The sequence below is a fragment of the Muntiacus reevesi genome, chromosome 3, assembly GCF_963930625.1.
Source record: "Muntiacus reevesi chromosome 3, mMunRee1.1, whole genome shotgun sequence".
NCBI classification, from domain to species: domain Eukaryota; kingdom Metazoa; phylum Chordata; class Mammalia; order Artiodactyla; family Cervidae; genus Muntiacus; species Muntiacus reevesi.
This window is the reverse complement of record NC_089251.1, coordinates 231,802,835-231,819,726: the sequence shown is the minus strand read 5'-3', so window position 1 is coordinate 231,819,726 and position 16,892 is coordinate 231,802,835. Positions and strand designations below refer to the sequence as shown.

Sequence of the window (16,892 nt, the reverse complement as noted above, 5' to 3'; positions counted from 1 at the left end):
TTTATATACAAGATGTCTTACTTTTTTTTTGGCATGGATGCCATTGTTCCATTCTTCATTGGCTTTTTTTATTCTAAAAGGATTTCTCGGCTTGTACCAAATTGAGTTTATTCCTTCCCCATGACAATCATGTCCATCTTAAGATCTGGAAGCTGAAAAGCCTGTAAATATTCTTCATTCAGTCTCTTAGTTGAAAAAAAGCATTCTTTGTATATTGTCTCTTGATTTTCCAACTGTTTTTTTGTTAACAGAAACCTTTCTGCAAAGACTTTTTTTCTTTTTGTGAAATGCTTTGCTCACTTTTTCCCTTTTAATCTGCTAACCTTCTTTTAGATTTCCTGCCTTAAGAGATTTTCATAAAGATCAAGTATATCATAGTTTTACTATATCTTGCCATTTAAAATGTAAGCCACTGGAGCAAATTATTTTGGAGCAAAGAATCGTCATCTACCAACCTGGCAGGGTTTTGGGGGCTATTGCAACCCAATTTTTTTCATGAAGCATTCAGGAAACAAGTTACCATTATAAAAACAATTCAGAGTTTTATCCAGGACCATAGTTGCAACTTAACTTCAAATTTCAACCTCAAAACATTTAAAAGGTCCTGGTTCCACCTGACTACCTTTTTGCTTGATCCCAGGGGCAGAACAGAAAAATGAATGCCAATTCTGTGAAGCATAGTCCTTTTTTTTTTTTAATCAAGAATTATTATTTTATGTTTTTAAACAAAATTTCACTAAATTGATAACCTCTTGCTTACCTCAACTTCTTTCAAGGCTTTGTGTGTGAGTGGGGTTTGGGTTGAAGCAGAGGGCAGGCAAATGAGGAGAATGTGGGGTTACCTAACGTACATAGAAGCAGAAGGGAGATCAATGCATAAAGGACTCACCTTTGCAAGTGGCTCCCTGTCTTAAGCAGCTACTTAAAGTCTCCCAAAGTCTCCAGAACAATTTTGTTTGACCTTTTGTTAAAGACCGCCTCTACTGAGCAACTGATTTACCTGTTCCCCAGGGTGGAGGGTTGAGACAGGTTTTTCTGTTGCTATATATTAAGATTGTATTGAAGCATGTGGTTCCTGTGTAGGAATAAAAAGTCCTTAGTCATCTAAAAGTGGAGGAGAGACGACACAGTTTCAACTCCCGACTCAGGGATTACTTTCATCTGATGACTGGGTGACTATCACTGTCTTGAGTACATTATTTCCTGAAGTCTTTACTCCTAAGAGAGGATCGAACAATCAGCACACTCTTGTCAGTGAAAAAGGGATGTTTTGTAGGAAAGTTAGTCAAGGAAACTTGACAAGTTATCTGCTTCCATCTCAGGTCAGTAATATCTGAAGTGCATGAAATACTCAGGTTAACAGATCAGTGACAGGGACCTTCCACGCCTAGCTACTTGAGGGAACAAAAGGATTCTTTGGCACACATTGCTGAGGCAAAAATAACTCTGATGATTTTCCTCTTCCCAGTGGTCCACACTCACTGTTCTGTCAAAGTTGAGAAAGGAAGATCTACATGCTGCCAGATTTCCACGGATGCCACACTGCAGTCTTCTGCTCAAGTGCCTGTGAGCGCAAGAGAGTGATCCTGAGTACAGTACCACCTCCAGCTCACCCCTACAGTTCTCAATTCCATGACGCTCTGCTGTGACTCTGAGCTATGAGACCACCTGAACTTACTGTATTTTGAATGTTTTTCTCTCAAATCAAAGAGTGTCCTAACTATACTTGGCTTTTACTTTTCTCCCTTAAGTCACTTCAAGTAGCTCAGTTCCTGGTTTGTAAGACTTATGGAAGCCTACTATCGGGGAAGGTGTTGAACTGCATTTCTTATTATAGTTTAAAACTCGGAAGAGGAAATAAGTCCAGGTAGTCCTTCCCACAGACTCCACCTTAGGTAGATTAACCAGTTATCAGTCATCTAGTTCTCAAGCATTCAGTTCAGTTCAGTTGATCAGTCGTGTCTGACTCTTTGCGACCACATAGACTGCAGCACGGCAGGCCTCACTGTCCATCACCAACTCCCAGAATTTACTTAAACTCCTGTCCATTGAGTCGGTGATGCCATCCAACCATCTCATCCTATGTCGTCCCCTTCTCCTCCTGCCTGTTCAATCTTTTCTAGCATAAGGGTCTTTTCAAATGAGTCAGCTCTTTGCATCAGGGGGCCAAGGTATTGGAGTTTCAGCTTCAGCATCAATCCTTCCAATGAACACCCAGGACTGATCTCCTTTAGGATGGACTGGTTGGATCTCCTTGCAGTCCAAGGGACTCCCAAGAGTCTTCTCCAACATCACAGTTCAAAATCATCAATTCTTTGGCACTCAGCTTTCTTTATAGTCCAACTCTCACAACCATACAAGACTACTGGAAAAACCATAGCCTTGACTAGACGGACCTTTGTTGGCAAAGTAATGTCTCTGTTTTTTAATATGCTGTCTCAAGCATTATCACTTGACAAAGCATTATCACTTGACCAATGCCTAGTCCTTAGGTGTTCACAAACAACATGTATGAAATCTCTTCCAGAGTCAGGACTGGGGAGAGATGATAAGGAACAGTTCTTGCATTTGAAGTTACAGACAGGATTAAAATCACACTGAAAAGGGGGGTCAGTATGTTGAATAAATCCAACACTTGGGCACAAAAGTGTGGTACCGGGATTAAGGTCAAAGAAAAAAAAACTACCCTTAGTATCTGGGATAAGATGAAGAAGTTGGTATGACTGGGGTTGCCTACAGGCAGGAGTTGAGTTCAGTTCAGTTGCTCAGTTGTGTCCAATTCTTAGCAACCCCGTGGACTGCAGCATGCCAGGGATCCCTGTCCATCACCAACTCTCAGAGTTTACTCAAACTCATGTCCATTGAGTCAGTGATACCATCTAACCACCTCATCCTCTGTTCCCTTCTCCTTCCACCTTCAATGTTTCCCAGCATCAGAGTCTGTTCCAATGAGTCAGTTCTTTGCATCAGGTGGCCAAAGTATTGGAGTTTCAGTTTCAACATCAGTCCTTCCAATGAATATTCAGGACCAATTTCCTTTAGGATGGACCGGTTGGATCTCCTTGCAGTCTAAGCGATGCTCAAGAGTCTTCTCCACAGTTCAAAATCATCAATTCTTGGGCGCTCAGCTTTATAGTCCAGCTCTCACATCCATACTTGACTACTGGAAAAACCATAGCTTTGACTAGATGGACTTTTGTTGGCAAAGTAATGTCTCTGCTTTTTAATATGCTGTCTAGGTTGGTCATAACTTTCCTTCCAAGGAGTCTTTTAATTTCATGGCTGCAATCACCATCTGTAGTGATTTTGGAGTCCCCCAAAATAAAGTCTTTCACTTTTCCATTATTTCCCCATCTATTTGCCATGAAGTGATGGGACCAGATGCCATGATCTTAGTTTTCTGAATATTGAGTCTTAAGCCAACTGTTTCACTCTCCTCTTTTACCTTCATCAAGAGGCTCTTTAGTTCTTCTTCACTTTCTGCCATAAGCCTGGTGCCATCTGCATATTTGAGGTTATTGATATTTCTCCTGGCAATCTTGATTCCAGCTTGTGCTTCATCTAGCCAGCATTTTGCATGATGTACTCTGCATATAAGTTAAACAAGCAGGGTAACAATATACAGCTTTGATGTACTCCTTTCCCTATTTGGAACCAGTCTGTTTTTCCATGTCCAGTTCTAACTGCTGCTTTCTGACCTGCATACAGATTTCTCAGGAGGCAGGTCAGGTGGTCTGGTATTCCCCTCTCTTTCAGAATTTTCTATAGTCTGTTGTGATCCACACAGTCAAAGGCTTTGGTGTAGTCAATAAAGCAGAAGTAGTTGTTTTTCTGGAGCTCTCTTGCTTTTTCAATGATACAGCAGATGTTGGCAATTTGATTTCTGGTTCCTCTGCCTTTTCTTAATCCAGGTTGAACATCTGAAATATCACAGTTCACCTACTGCTGAAGCCTGGCTTGGAGAATTTTGAGCATTACTTTCCTAGCATGTGAGATGAGTGCAATTGTGTGGTAGTTTGAGCATTCTTTGGCATTGCCTTTCGTTGGGATTGGAATGAAAACTAATCTTTTGCAGTCCTGTGGCCATTGTTGAGTTTTCCAAATCTGCTGGCATAATGAGTGCAGCACTTTCACAGCATGATCTTTCAGGACTTGAAATAGCTCAACTGGAGTTCCATCACCTCCACTAGCTTTGTTCCTAGTGATGCTTCCTAAGGCCCACTTGACATCACAGTCCAGGATGTCTGGCTCTAGGTGAATGATAACACCCTTGTGGTTATCTGGGTAATGACGATCTTTTTTGTATAGTTCTTCTGTGTATTCTTGCCACATCTTCTTAATGTCGTTTACTTCTGTTAGGTTCATGCCATTTCAGTCCTTTATTGTGTCCATCTTTGATTGAAATGTTCCCTCGGTGTCTCTAATCTTCTTGAAGAGATCTCTAGTCTTTCCCATTCTACAGTTTTCTTCTATTTCTTTGCATTGATCACTGAGGAAGGCTTTCTTATTTCTCCTTGCCGTTCTATGGAACTCTGCATTCAAAATGGTTATATCTTTCCTTTTCTCCTTTGCCTTTAGCTTTCTTTTTTCAGCTATTTTTAAGGCCTCGTCCGACAACCATTTTGCCTTTTTGCATTTCTTTTTCTTGGAAATGGTCTTGATCACTGCCTCCTGTACAAACAAGATCATGAACCTCTGTCTATAGTTCTTTAGGCACTCTGTTTATCAGATCCAATCCTTTAAATCTATTTGTCACGTCCACTGTATAATCTTAAGGGATTTGATTTAGGCCATACCTGAATGGTCTAATTTATGGTTCAATTTATGTCTGAATTTGGCAATAAGGAGTTCATGATCTGAGCCACAGTTAGCTCCAGGTCTTGTTTTGCTGACTGTATAAAACTTCTCCATCTTTGGCTGCAAAGAACATAATCAATCTGATTTAAGTATTGACCATCTGGTGATGTGCATGTGTAGAGTCCTCTCTTGTGTAGTTGGAAAAGGGTGTTTGCTATGACCAGTGACTTCTCTTGGCAAACTCTGTCAGTCTTTGCCCAACTTCATTCTGTACTCCAAGGTCAAATTTGCCTGTTACTCCAGGTGTTTCTTGACTTCGTACTTTTGCATTTCAGTGGCCTGTAATGAAAAGGACATCTTTTTTGGGTGTTAGTTCTAGAAGGTCTTGTAGGTCTTCATAGAACCGTTCAATTTCAGCTTCTTCAGCATTACTGGTTGGGCATAGGCTGGGATTACTGTGATATTGAATGGTTTGCCTTGGAAATGAACAGAGATCATTCCGTCATTTTTGAGATTGCATCCAAGTACTGCATTTCGGACTCTTTTGTTGACTATGATGGCTACTCCATTTTTTCTAAGGGATTCTTGCCCACAGTAGTAGATATAATGGTCATCTGCGTTAAATTCACACATTTCAGTCCATTTTAGTTTGCTGATTCCTAAAATGTCGATGTTCACTCTTGCCATCTCCTGTTTGACCCCTTCCATTTGCCCTGATTTGTGGACCTAACATTCCAGGTTCCTATGCAGTATTGCTCTTTACAGCATCAGACTGTACTTCCATCACCAGTCACATCCACATGGGTGTTGTTTTTGCTTTGGCTCCATCTCTTCATTCTTTTTGGAGTTATTTCTCCTCTGATCTCCAGTAGCATAATGGCCATCTACCGACCTGAGGAGTTCAACTTTCAGTGGCCTATCTTTTTGCCTTTTCATACTGTTTATGGGGTTCTCAAGGCAAAAATACTAAAGTGGTTTGCCATTCCCTTCTCCAGCAGACCACATTTTGTCAGAACTGTCCACCATGACCTGTCTGTCTTTGGTGGCCCTACATGGCATGGCTCATAGTTTCATTGAGTTAGACAAGACTATGATCCATGCAATCAGTTTGATTAGTTTTCTGTGACAGGCAGGAGAACATGACATTAATAGTTTACCACCCACTGAGGCATCGTTCAAGTCCTACATAAAATTGTAGCCACTGGTAGATTTTACATAATGAATTGAAACCAGTGACATCAATTCAAACGGCATTTTCTTCTAAAATCTCATGAAGTTTGTTAGAGGCTAATTACTGACCAATCTGATAAGGCTAGGAGGCCCACTAACTCATTCTTCAATGGGGTGCCTGCCATACTTGTTGCTCCTTGTATGCTGAGGGTTGTGTATTACTGGGATTGGCACACTGCCTGCCATAATTATTATACACATTGAATGCTCAGTGCCAAGTGCTGTTTAATGCAGTTTCCCTGAGGTCATAGAGTGAGGGCTTCCACTGTGCCATGTATTTACAATTTTTAGGAAAAGAGTAGGTGGAAATGTGGTTTCACATTAAGCAATTTAAAATTTTTCTAGCCCAGTGAGTACTGGAAAATAATTAGGACTAGGTACAAATGAATGCACATCTGTAAGTTAGCATTGAGGTGAAGTGAAATTTGCTCAGTCATGTCCAACTCTTTGCGACCCCATGGACTATACAGTCCATGGAATTCTCCAGGCCAGAATACTGAAGCAGGTAGCCATTCCCTTCTCCATCAGATCTTCCTGTCCCAGGAATCGAACTGGGGTCTCCTGCATTGCAGGTGGATTCTTTACCAGCTGAGCTACCAGGGAAGCTCAAGTGGGCATTGAATGCACTGACTGGGCTGAGAATTTGGTAAGACATTAACATTTTATCGGTAAATATAATCACAAGAATTGAGCTTTTATCTGTGATTCTAGGCAAGGACACAGGGACAAAGTAAAGAAGAAGAGGCCTTCACCTTGTGCTTCACCTTACTAATAATGAGAATAAATGAGAAATCAAGTCAACAAATTTTAAACAAGTCTTTCTTAAAAGATGGGACTGGAAATGATATGAATCAGATCTCCCTATTAGCACAGGACTAATTAAAATATGCTTAATTGATCAAGATTGTTGATTGGTTATGTTTTCATGTAATCTCTGCTATAAAACTCAGACCTGGATGTGTATTCTTCAGTTTCGTTTCCTATCCACTGATTTTTTAAAATTTCCAACTTAAATTATTTTGTATTAAACTTCATTGGGGGATGCAAGTTATGAGCAATATTTCACATAGGACGGACACCCAGTTAAGTTGACCTTGTCATTAAGAGAATCATGTGTTCCACTGCTGAATTTAAAGCTTTGATAATCATTTTAATAGTGCTTCAAAATGACCAGAAATCTCTAGCAATAGGGATTACAAATTCTCACTTCCCCAGGCAAATAATGGGCAAGACAGGCCACTTATGTGTTCCAAAAGGCTTTTTCCCTTCTTTATAAGATAGGTATTTATGGCAGACAAGCTACCTCTAGGTTTTATCGATGATGATGATAAACTGAGAAGGAATGACAGCTGAAGGAGAGAGGAAAAGCATGAAGGCAAGCCGGAAACATCTCCTGGGGTGTCACCGTGCATCAGAGAGCACCCCAGAGCCTCTGAAGAAGCATAGGGGTGGGGAGCCAAGGAGCAGTGTGCAGACTGACTCACCAGCAAATACTCAGATTTTTAAAAATTCCAGGAAGTTGAAGACAGCTAAAGAACTCTTAATTTCCACGTCTGATATCTTCTAAATATCGAGCCACATTTATGTTTCAGATCGTTCTTGGGCCTGATTATGCCTGTCCCCTTTTGGAATGCTGTAGTTTTGGAACATTAGTGCAATAACAGGAACATGGGTCAGGGAGTACCAGGATTCAAGCAGTGCCTGTCTGCCATGGAACACCGGGTCCTTTGTAGACACTGTCTTTCTCTGCTATGTTCTATTACAATCTTGGGTGACTGGGAGAGTACTGAGCTGTTAGATTGCTTCTCAGATGTGGACACAAGATGGTTTACCTTCTCAACTAAAATTTGTTGAACCTAACCACTTTGACCTCTAAGACACAAACTAAAATTTTTGTTCTATTTCAACTCAAGAATAACTTGCATATTTGTAGCTTCATCAGCATAGTTTTCTGCTTGTATTTTAGTCATGCCTCTGATTTATTTTCTGAAAAATATCTGAGATGGGAACAAGGTGCAGTGGCTTTCAAATCTCCATTGTCAAGGTCAGTGTGTAGCAAGTCCTGTCCTGGAGATCTCACTAGTCTGCCAGTCCGTTTGTTTCTTTTTTCTTTTTCATGTTGCCTTCTCATTGTAGAACGAGAGGCACTGTGTTGAATTTCATGTATAGTTTCTTCGTGCTTGCTTCCCAGTCCCAATTTCCATCCATTTTACCTTGCTCACTGGAAACTTGTGGCTCTTAATCATAGACTTCCCGAGATGCAGGCCAACAAGGCACTGGGAGATGTGTACACATCTCTGCTGTTCAGACACGTTCTCAACCAGACACATTCAAGTGTTCCATGCTCTTTTCAAAGAAACATCTTTCCCCCATATGCTTCCTCCAGCATAATCCTCTGTGTTAACCATCCTGCAATATGCTTTGTTAAAATTCCACTTCACAGGTGTCAACAGTGATGGCAACAACCGTTATCCTCACCCACTGTGCTTCTCCACATTTAGATTTTTTTTATATATATTTAGATTTTTGCTTGTGTTTTGAATGAATGCTTAGGCATCACGTTACAGCACCAGTGGTCTCTAAAATTATTTCAATTTTTTACCCCATCAGTAATAAATTCATGCTTTTGAACATGCATTTACACACTATGCATATTTATATATTTCGTAGATAATTTATATGTGTATAGAACTATACTATAAATTTGATATTATCTTTAAAATATAGTATATGTTATATTAATAACAAATCTGAAAATTCACTGAAAGGACTGTTGCTGAAGCTGAAGCTCCAATATTTCACCCACCTGATTTGAAGAGGTGACTCAGAGGGAAAGACCCTGATGAGAGGATAAATTGAAGGCAAAAGGAGAAGGGAGGTGGCTGAAGATGAGGTGGTTAGATAGCACCACCGACTTTGCATTTGAATTTGAGAAACTCCTGGAGATATGAGAGGACAGAGGAGCCTGCCATGCTACAGCTCACGGGGTTGCAAAGAGTCGGACAGAACTTAGTCACTGAGCCACAAAAGCAACAGCAATAATGTATTAATGGTAACATTAGCACAGTATATTAAAAACTAGTCCTAATACAAATTAGTGTCTAGTACATTATAAAATATTGCAGTTCACCTTATATTCTATTATGTACACAAAATATAGAAAACAAAGAGCATGATAAGAAACAAAATGTAAGTATAAATACAAGGCTGATTTTTTTCCTTCCAAACCTAATAGACTGTACTGAAAAACATCCTGGGGTTCGTGCATCACCTTTGTTGAATATTGCCTTATTCTAGCAGACAACATTAATGAGATTGTTACTAAAACAAAATATAATTTTAAATTATTTTATATCTGTCTATGGGCTTCCCGGGTGGCTCAGACAGTAAAGCATCTGCCTACAATGCGGAAGACCCGGGTTCAGTCCCTGGGTTGGGAAGATCTCCTGGAGAAGGAAATGGCAACTCACTCCAGTATTCTTGCCTGGAAAATCCCATGGACAGAGGAGCCTGGTAGGCTACAGTCCATGGGGTCTCAAAGAGTCGGATATGACTGAGTGACTTCATTTTTATAACACATATATTGTGTGACTTGCTGATTTATTCTTTGACTTCACTGAGCAGTCCTTAAGATAATATTGAAAATAATTTATATCTCCTGATGGGGTATACACTTGTCGGGCAGTTAATAGAATATCTTGAGTAGTAATAGAAAACCAGCTTGAGATTAAAAATTTGCTCTGAATAGACTTGAGTAAATAATTTGCAAGAGGTTATAGGGAGAAAAGGGATCTAAAAGGACTAAGATGTCTTCCTGAGATTCAGTGAAGTGAGCCCAAGACAAAAGTAGAAAAAGAAAATATGAGCATTTTCCCAAGCTCCCATGTTCTGAAAAAACTGCTTTGGAGCTTTTAATATTTATAATTGCCACAACTGGAGGATACACTTATATCTTATGTGTGTATTCAGGAGTTCTAAAAATAATATAATATGCTACGATCCGTGAAAGCCATTAGTTGTAGCTTCCATGTAAATTACATATGTCCAAAATTCCCCCCCTTTAGATAACTTTTCACAAAGAACTATACTGTCAAGAATGTACACACTGCTATATTTAAAATAGATTAGCAACAAGGACCTACTGTATAGCACAGAGAACTCTGCTTCATATTCTGTAATAACCAAGATGGGAAAAGACTTTGAGAAAGAATAGATACATACATATGTGTAACTTAATCACTTTTCTATACACCTGAAACTAACACAACATAGTTAATCAACTGTACTCCAGTATAAAATTAAAAAGAGATATTAGATTAGTCAAGAATGACTGAACTCCTAGTGTGGGATAAATATTGTATAATTTACTAACAAAACTTATGTACAAATCAAATAATATATTGATATAAATTGGTCATAAACCAATAAATAATTTCTCAAAAAAAAGAATGGGAATGCATCTTTGTTTCTCTAATTGGCATTTTTAGATATTTTAATGAGACAGATCACTGACTAAAATGTAAGAATGTAATCTTACTAAATGACTAAAATGTAAGAATAATGATCTCTCTTTTTGAAAGTTGAAGTATAGTTTCTATACAATATTGTATAAGTTACAGGTGTATAATACTGTGATTAACAATTCTTAAGGGTTGTACTCTGTTGTTCATTCTTAGTAGCTAAGTTGTTTCTGATTCTGGGACCCCACAGACTGTAACCCACCAGGCTCCTCTGTCCATGGGACTTTTCAAGCAAGAATCTGGAGTGGGTTGCCGTTTTCTCCTCCAAGGGGTCTTCCTGACCCAAGGATTAAACTTGCATTCCTGCATCTCTTACATTGCTAGGCAGATTTGTTACTACTGAGCCACCTGGGAAGCCCTATATTCCATTTATAGTTATCATAAAATGTTGTCTATATTCTTCATGTTGTACACAATCTCTTTTGTAACATTGCCTATAACTTGGGCACATACACATTGCCTTCCACCTCCAAATATCATTTTATAGGTCTGTTATTTTTGACATGTGGAAATGTCTTTTTTTTATTCTTAATATTAAAAAATACATAATTGATACTCTTGAGAATTTTATGAAAACTATAGGCTCTCTCTCCTAGAAAATACAACTATTTACCAAATAATACTAAAGTTAAGATCTTTCCTCTAGTATGATTATAGTATAAAAACTTCTTTTACACCCCTTCATAGGAAAATTACTATTATTGCTTTTGGCCACACCACATCTTAATTGAAGCAGGTGGGATCTGGTTTTCTGACCAGGGATCAAACCTGGGCCTGCTGCACTGGGAGCATAGGGTCTTAGCCCCTGGGCCATCAGTGAAGTCCCAGGGAAATTATTCCTATTAACTTATATATAAAGTGAAGCCTACTTTCCCCCCATAACTTGAAATGATAGATGTGTGTCCGAGACAGCTTAAAAGAACAGACTTAAGAAAACAGTAACACTAAGCAAAATGTGTGGCAGTTTTCCCCTATTATGATTGACTGCTTCAACCTTTGTGGGTGGCTGAGTCAGGGACAATGGCAAGAGAATTCTGTAAACCATAGGGTGGATTTCAGAATTTGATGTTTGGAACCTGGGCTGCAAGTCTTATGCATTTCTGAAGATCCGTTGAGAACATTTGCCATAGTAGTAAAGATATAGGTGGGCCACAAGATTTGAGGGCATTGAGGTCAGAAATGGGAAAGTGGAAGGAAAGTCCTATACAGATCTGGAACTAGGAAAAAGCTCATGACCTGGAAAGGGTCCTATTAGCCAAATCATGCTGAAGACTGGTTCAGAGATAGGTCTGTCTGAGAAGAAAACTAGGGCTTCCCTATTTGGTCTGATTGAGGTTAAAGAAATTCTCCCCACTATGAATACATGTATCAGCCATGAGAGAGATTGTTGCATTTACCCAGGCAACACAGAATTTAGATTTGACCAAATTGGTAAATAGAAAATGCTTAGGAATTGTATTACTGAAAGGTCGGGTATGTTGAGGCATGCCCCGGGAAAAGTGCCGCAGACAAGTTCCGGAGGCTGGCTAAACTTCCGGGGACCGACCCCCCTGCAGTCTGGTCCGATCAGGAACCGACACAGAGCCCTTGGACACCCACCGCCGCTGTAGCCCGCGCTTTCTTCCTTATATAGAAAGACCTGGCCTGGGCGCCGGCCCGGGCTATAAAACCTCTCCCCACCTCTCCTTCCTCGCAGACTCCCTTTGTCTCCTCGCTCACCCGCCCCTCCCCGGGAGATCTGCCCGAGAGCGCCCGCCCAATAAAGGCCTTTTACCACCGGTCCTTAGAGGTGGCTCTTTCTTCCCGCGGCGTTTTCTAACAATTACCTTAAATGTAATCACAGAATTTCTTGAGACTTTATTCGAAATTATGCCAATATTTTTCTTGTTTGAGTCTCTTTTAGATCAAGTCTTTGTATATGGTGGCTCAGTGGTAAAAAATTTGCCTGCAGTGCAGGAGCTGCGGGAGCCGAGTGTTTGATTGCTGGGTTGGGAAGATCCACTGGAGAACGAAATGGCAAGCCACTCCAGTATTCTTGCCTGGGAAGTCCCATTGAGAGAGGAGCATGGTGGGCAAAGTCCATAGGGTTGCAGAGTCGGACAATGACTGAAGCGACTGAATACATATCCTAGGAACGATTTACAGACATTAAGAGCTTATAAAGCTTCCTGCCCCAGGGCCTTTGCACATATGCTTTCCTCTATGCTTTGCTTTTCTCTAATATTCTTACGACCCCATCCCTCATCTCCTTGAGTTTTTACCTAAATGACATACTCTCTGTGAGTCACTTCTAATCAACCTATTTAAGTTACAACCTTTCTCTAAATTCCTTATCCCATTACTTGTTTTGTTTCTCTCAGTATTTATTGTGATATAATATCAACATCTTCCTATTTTTCATATATATTTTCTGTCTTCTTCCAATATAATATAATCTCAAGGGTGGAAGAGTGTGTGCTTCTTACTCGCTGCTGTCTTTATTATCTGGAGTGACACACAGAGGAGGCACTTGACGAATATTTATTGACTGAATAAATGACGAATGGAAAAATAAGTAATTTCCTTTGTTCATCTAATAATATTTAGGCAGTATTTTCTGTGTGCAAGTTATCATAGTGGTTATCTGGGATATGATAGAGAAAAATGACATGAATTCTGCTCTAAAGGAGTGTGCAGTATATCCAAGAAGATAGGTCCATCAATAAATATAGCATAAGTATATAAATATAGCATATAAGTAAAAACTGCATAATGATATGTGTGCATGCTCAGTTGCATCTGACTTTTTGTGATTCCACGGACTATAGCCCACCAGGCTCCTCTGTCCATAGGATTTTCCAGGCAAGAATACTGGAGTGGGTTGCCATTTCCTCCTCCAGGAGATCCTCCTGACCCAGGAATCGCATCTATTGTGTCTCCTGCATTGGCAGGTGGATACTTTATCACAGCATGACCTGGGAAGCCCTAACATGCTATTGAAATAAATGAAATGACATAAAATATTGAAAGACTGCAGAATACAGAGCTTTAACTCTTCTGAGGGTAGACAGGAGTTACTGAGGGATTGGCTTTTGAGCTACATTCTTAAGGATGAGTAGAAATTTACTAGAGGGAAAAAGCTTGAAAAAGGAGAACAAGTTTCATTTAGTTGGAGGGATGTGTGGTTATAGTCAAAAAGGCTGCTCTTGGGGCAGTGTTTTCAGGCATGTGAATGCCAATGGAAAGAAAGAATGACCATCAGCCTTTGGCATTGAGTACCTCCAAAGATTACCCTTAACTGGCAGGATGGATGGCTCAGTACAATATTTCTATCTGTGTGGTCTTCTTTGCATCTTAGCCAGTATTATGCTTTTGCTCAAAAAGAGCCACCTCATTCTCTGATTGTTTTATGCCAAGTTGGTGTATTGCCTGTGATTGTTTCCCAGCATCCCACAGCTTGAAGTTTGCTTCAGTGTATCCTTATGGTGTTTCTTATGCCTGCCCTGCTTGCAGGCTACATATGTTGTACCATTTTACACTTGGAGACCTTCCAAAGTGTTTGAGAGAGAATGAGACCAAAGTGGTTGCCTTTAACCAGAAACGGGTAGACAGGCAAAGAATCCTGGATTCCCAGAATCAGTTGAAACAGACTTGAGAAGTCAACTAGTCAATTTTCTGGACTCTTGGCAGGATTGCAGAAAAGCCAGTCCAGGAATACCACTAACATTTACTCACACATGACTGAGTCAACTTTTAGATTGATTCTAAGCAACAATTGGCTATTAAAAGTTGAACATTGAATGTGCAATCTTAACTGCTTAAAATAATGCAAGTTTTCATTTTTGGTGATGTATTTATTCATGCAAATGACAGGCACTATAATATTAAAAGATGAAATAAGTTTAATAATGGTCTTCCATTTCCCGGCATAAGTTACTGAACTCTTAAGAAATTAAAGCAACTTTTCATCTTCTGTAAAACAAAACGTTTGGGAGGAATTCACCTTTGAGAGATCTTTTATTGTGATGGAATTCTTTTATCTTCACGTGGGTACTGACCTTTCACAGTGATGCAAATGGTACTGGTTAGAAGGCAACCTTTTGTAAGGTAATCACATCCAACTCTGTAATGGGACCTTACATGTCTGCAGTCTTAAGAGTCACTCACAAGGAGTACAAAATATACTAATGACAAAAGAAAAAAGAATTATTGGAAACTGATCAAAATGGAGGTTACTTAAGAGATATGGTAGGCGTTATAACATACTGTTAAGATACAAGACATGAGTCGTCTCCTCGAAGAGTCCTTGTACTAATTGGGGAGATTGCATATATACACCTAAAAACAGTACGTGGTATGTGATGAATATTCTGAGCTAGCCTTGTGATGACATTGTGGCTAAGCATTCTGAATAAGTGGTCCATTGGCCAGTAACCCAGACAGTTAGTGGTTGGAGAAATTGCTGTGGGCTGAAGGGACAGGGGAGGTACTCAGCGTGGAAGTGAACCTGAAAGGGTTTGAAAAGTAGGCTTTGCATGGATAGAGAGGAATAGCAAGGACATCTTGGATTAAGGAACAAAACAAATCCCATGAGTAAATGTGTAAAATTGTCAAGAATAAAGCATATATAGCCAAATTGGAAAATTCATTGTGGAGGGTGTCAGAGGGCCCAGGGTATATTTGAAGTCCTGTGAATGCCAAGGTGCCAATCTGGATTTTATTTTGGGGGGGGATACAGAGCCATAGGAGGTTCTGATCGGAGAAGCAAGATTAAATCTATACTTTAAAGAAAGGAAACATTAGCCTTAGACCTTAAAATATTAACAAGGCACAAAACTAAAGAATGGTCAGGAATGTATATTAGTATCACCAATACAATTAGAGCAGTGGTTAAGAACGATAATTCCAGAGTAATACTAACTGAATTTGAAATCTGGCATCACCGCTTACTAGCTGTAACCTTGCATAAATCAGTTAACTTCTTACTGCTGTCTTTTCCTCATCTATAAATTATGGACATTGACAGGGATTACTTCATAACTTTGTAGATGAGCTGATATACAGAAGGTTTCTAGAACAGTGCACAGTAAGACTTTAATGAATGTTGGCTATTTTTATTATTAGAGAACAGTGCCGAACAGCTTCCATGTAGAGAATATCGATCAGATTTCTATACATCTCTAAAATGGAAAAAATGACTCCTACCTTGCAGAGATGTGGACACGGACAGATGAAATCGTTCCTATAAAAGTGCCTGACATTAGAATAGTCATTAAAGATTATTAATTGGCTAATCCATGGCCACCAACTCCAGGCTACAATTTAAATCGGGTATCTTTAAGTCCAGATGGACTTGTCTGGTAAAAGTTCCTGTGGTCTCTGGCCTCAGAAGTCGGGCTCAGATCAAATACCTTATTTGGGTTTCCTGTGGAATGACGAAGGCACATGAAGGAAAAGCCTTTGTTTGGGGAAACTTGATACTTTTCTGTTTTTGCCAAGACAAACTCATTTGGACAAATAAAAATTGATTTGGAAATTTTAAAACAAAAATTGCAAACCAAACAGGATGTAGTCTGGTTCAGGAGGAAATGATTCACTGGATTAACGTAATTAGATAGGCTCTATTTGTGCAAGACTTAAACAATCGCCCAGTTCTTTCTTTAATATTTAGTGATGCTATTGCTGCCCAGCTCTGTTCTCTTCTAGGTGGAAAATGAAAAACAGGGGGGAAAGAAAGCACACACATTTCCTGTGTGTGTGTGTGTGTGTGTGTGTGTGTGTGTGAGCCTGCATACATGCACACACATCTACTTAGAGCCTTTGCTGGCTATCAAGTTTTCTTACAACTTTGTGCTTCCAAATGATTTTGAAATTTTAGCATGTTTTTGGCAGAGGAGAGACTCCTCACTTTGAATAAAAGGTAGTGAGACCAAAGGCAGTAAGTAGAAATTGTCTGAAAGAGGTTGCTACTGTTCAAGATCCCTCTCCTTTTCTCCTCACCGTGAAAGAGGGGTTAGAGAGCGGCATGTGGCTAGAGCAGTTGCAGCTACATGACAGAGGACGGGAGAGCTGCCACCTGCTTTGCTGCACAGGGCGCCCAGCTTAACCCATCTTTCCTTGGCAACTGTGCCCCAGTGCGAAAAGCTAGCAGTCCATATGTTGAGTAGGCACCATGCCATTTTGACAGGCGTGAGTGTCGGCAAGAAGGGGACCATGTATGAGCATCAAATGTGTTTGTTGTGGGAAGGATTCTAGGCCAGGAATATTAAAATAACTGTCTGTCCTTAGCTCTAGCACATATGGTTAAGGAGATATGCTATGATGACTCACATTAACGTTGGAAAAAATATATATAGAATACACAAC

At 39.8% G+C, this 16,892-nt stretch overlaps 1 protein-coding gene across 1 annotated transcript in view; it reads right to left on the bottom strand.

Moving 5' to 3' along the window:
• The window catches only part of GALNT5 (polypeptide N-acetylgalactosaminyltransferase 5), a 104,900-nt gene extending 89,035 nt beyond the window's left edge, over positions 1 to 15,865 (bottom strand). Inside the window, exon 1 of the mRNA XM_065927857.1 lies at positions 15,732 to 15,865. Coding sequence (XP_065783929.1) covers positions 15,732 to 15,799 — 68 coding nt within the window. The 5' untranslated portion in view covers positions 15,800 to 15,865. The remainder of the gene's footprint in view (positions 1 to 15,731) is intronic.
• Positions 15,866 to 16,892: the final 1,027 nt, after the last annotated feature.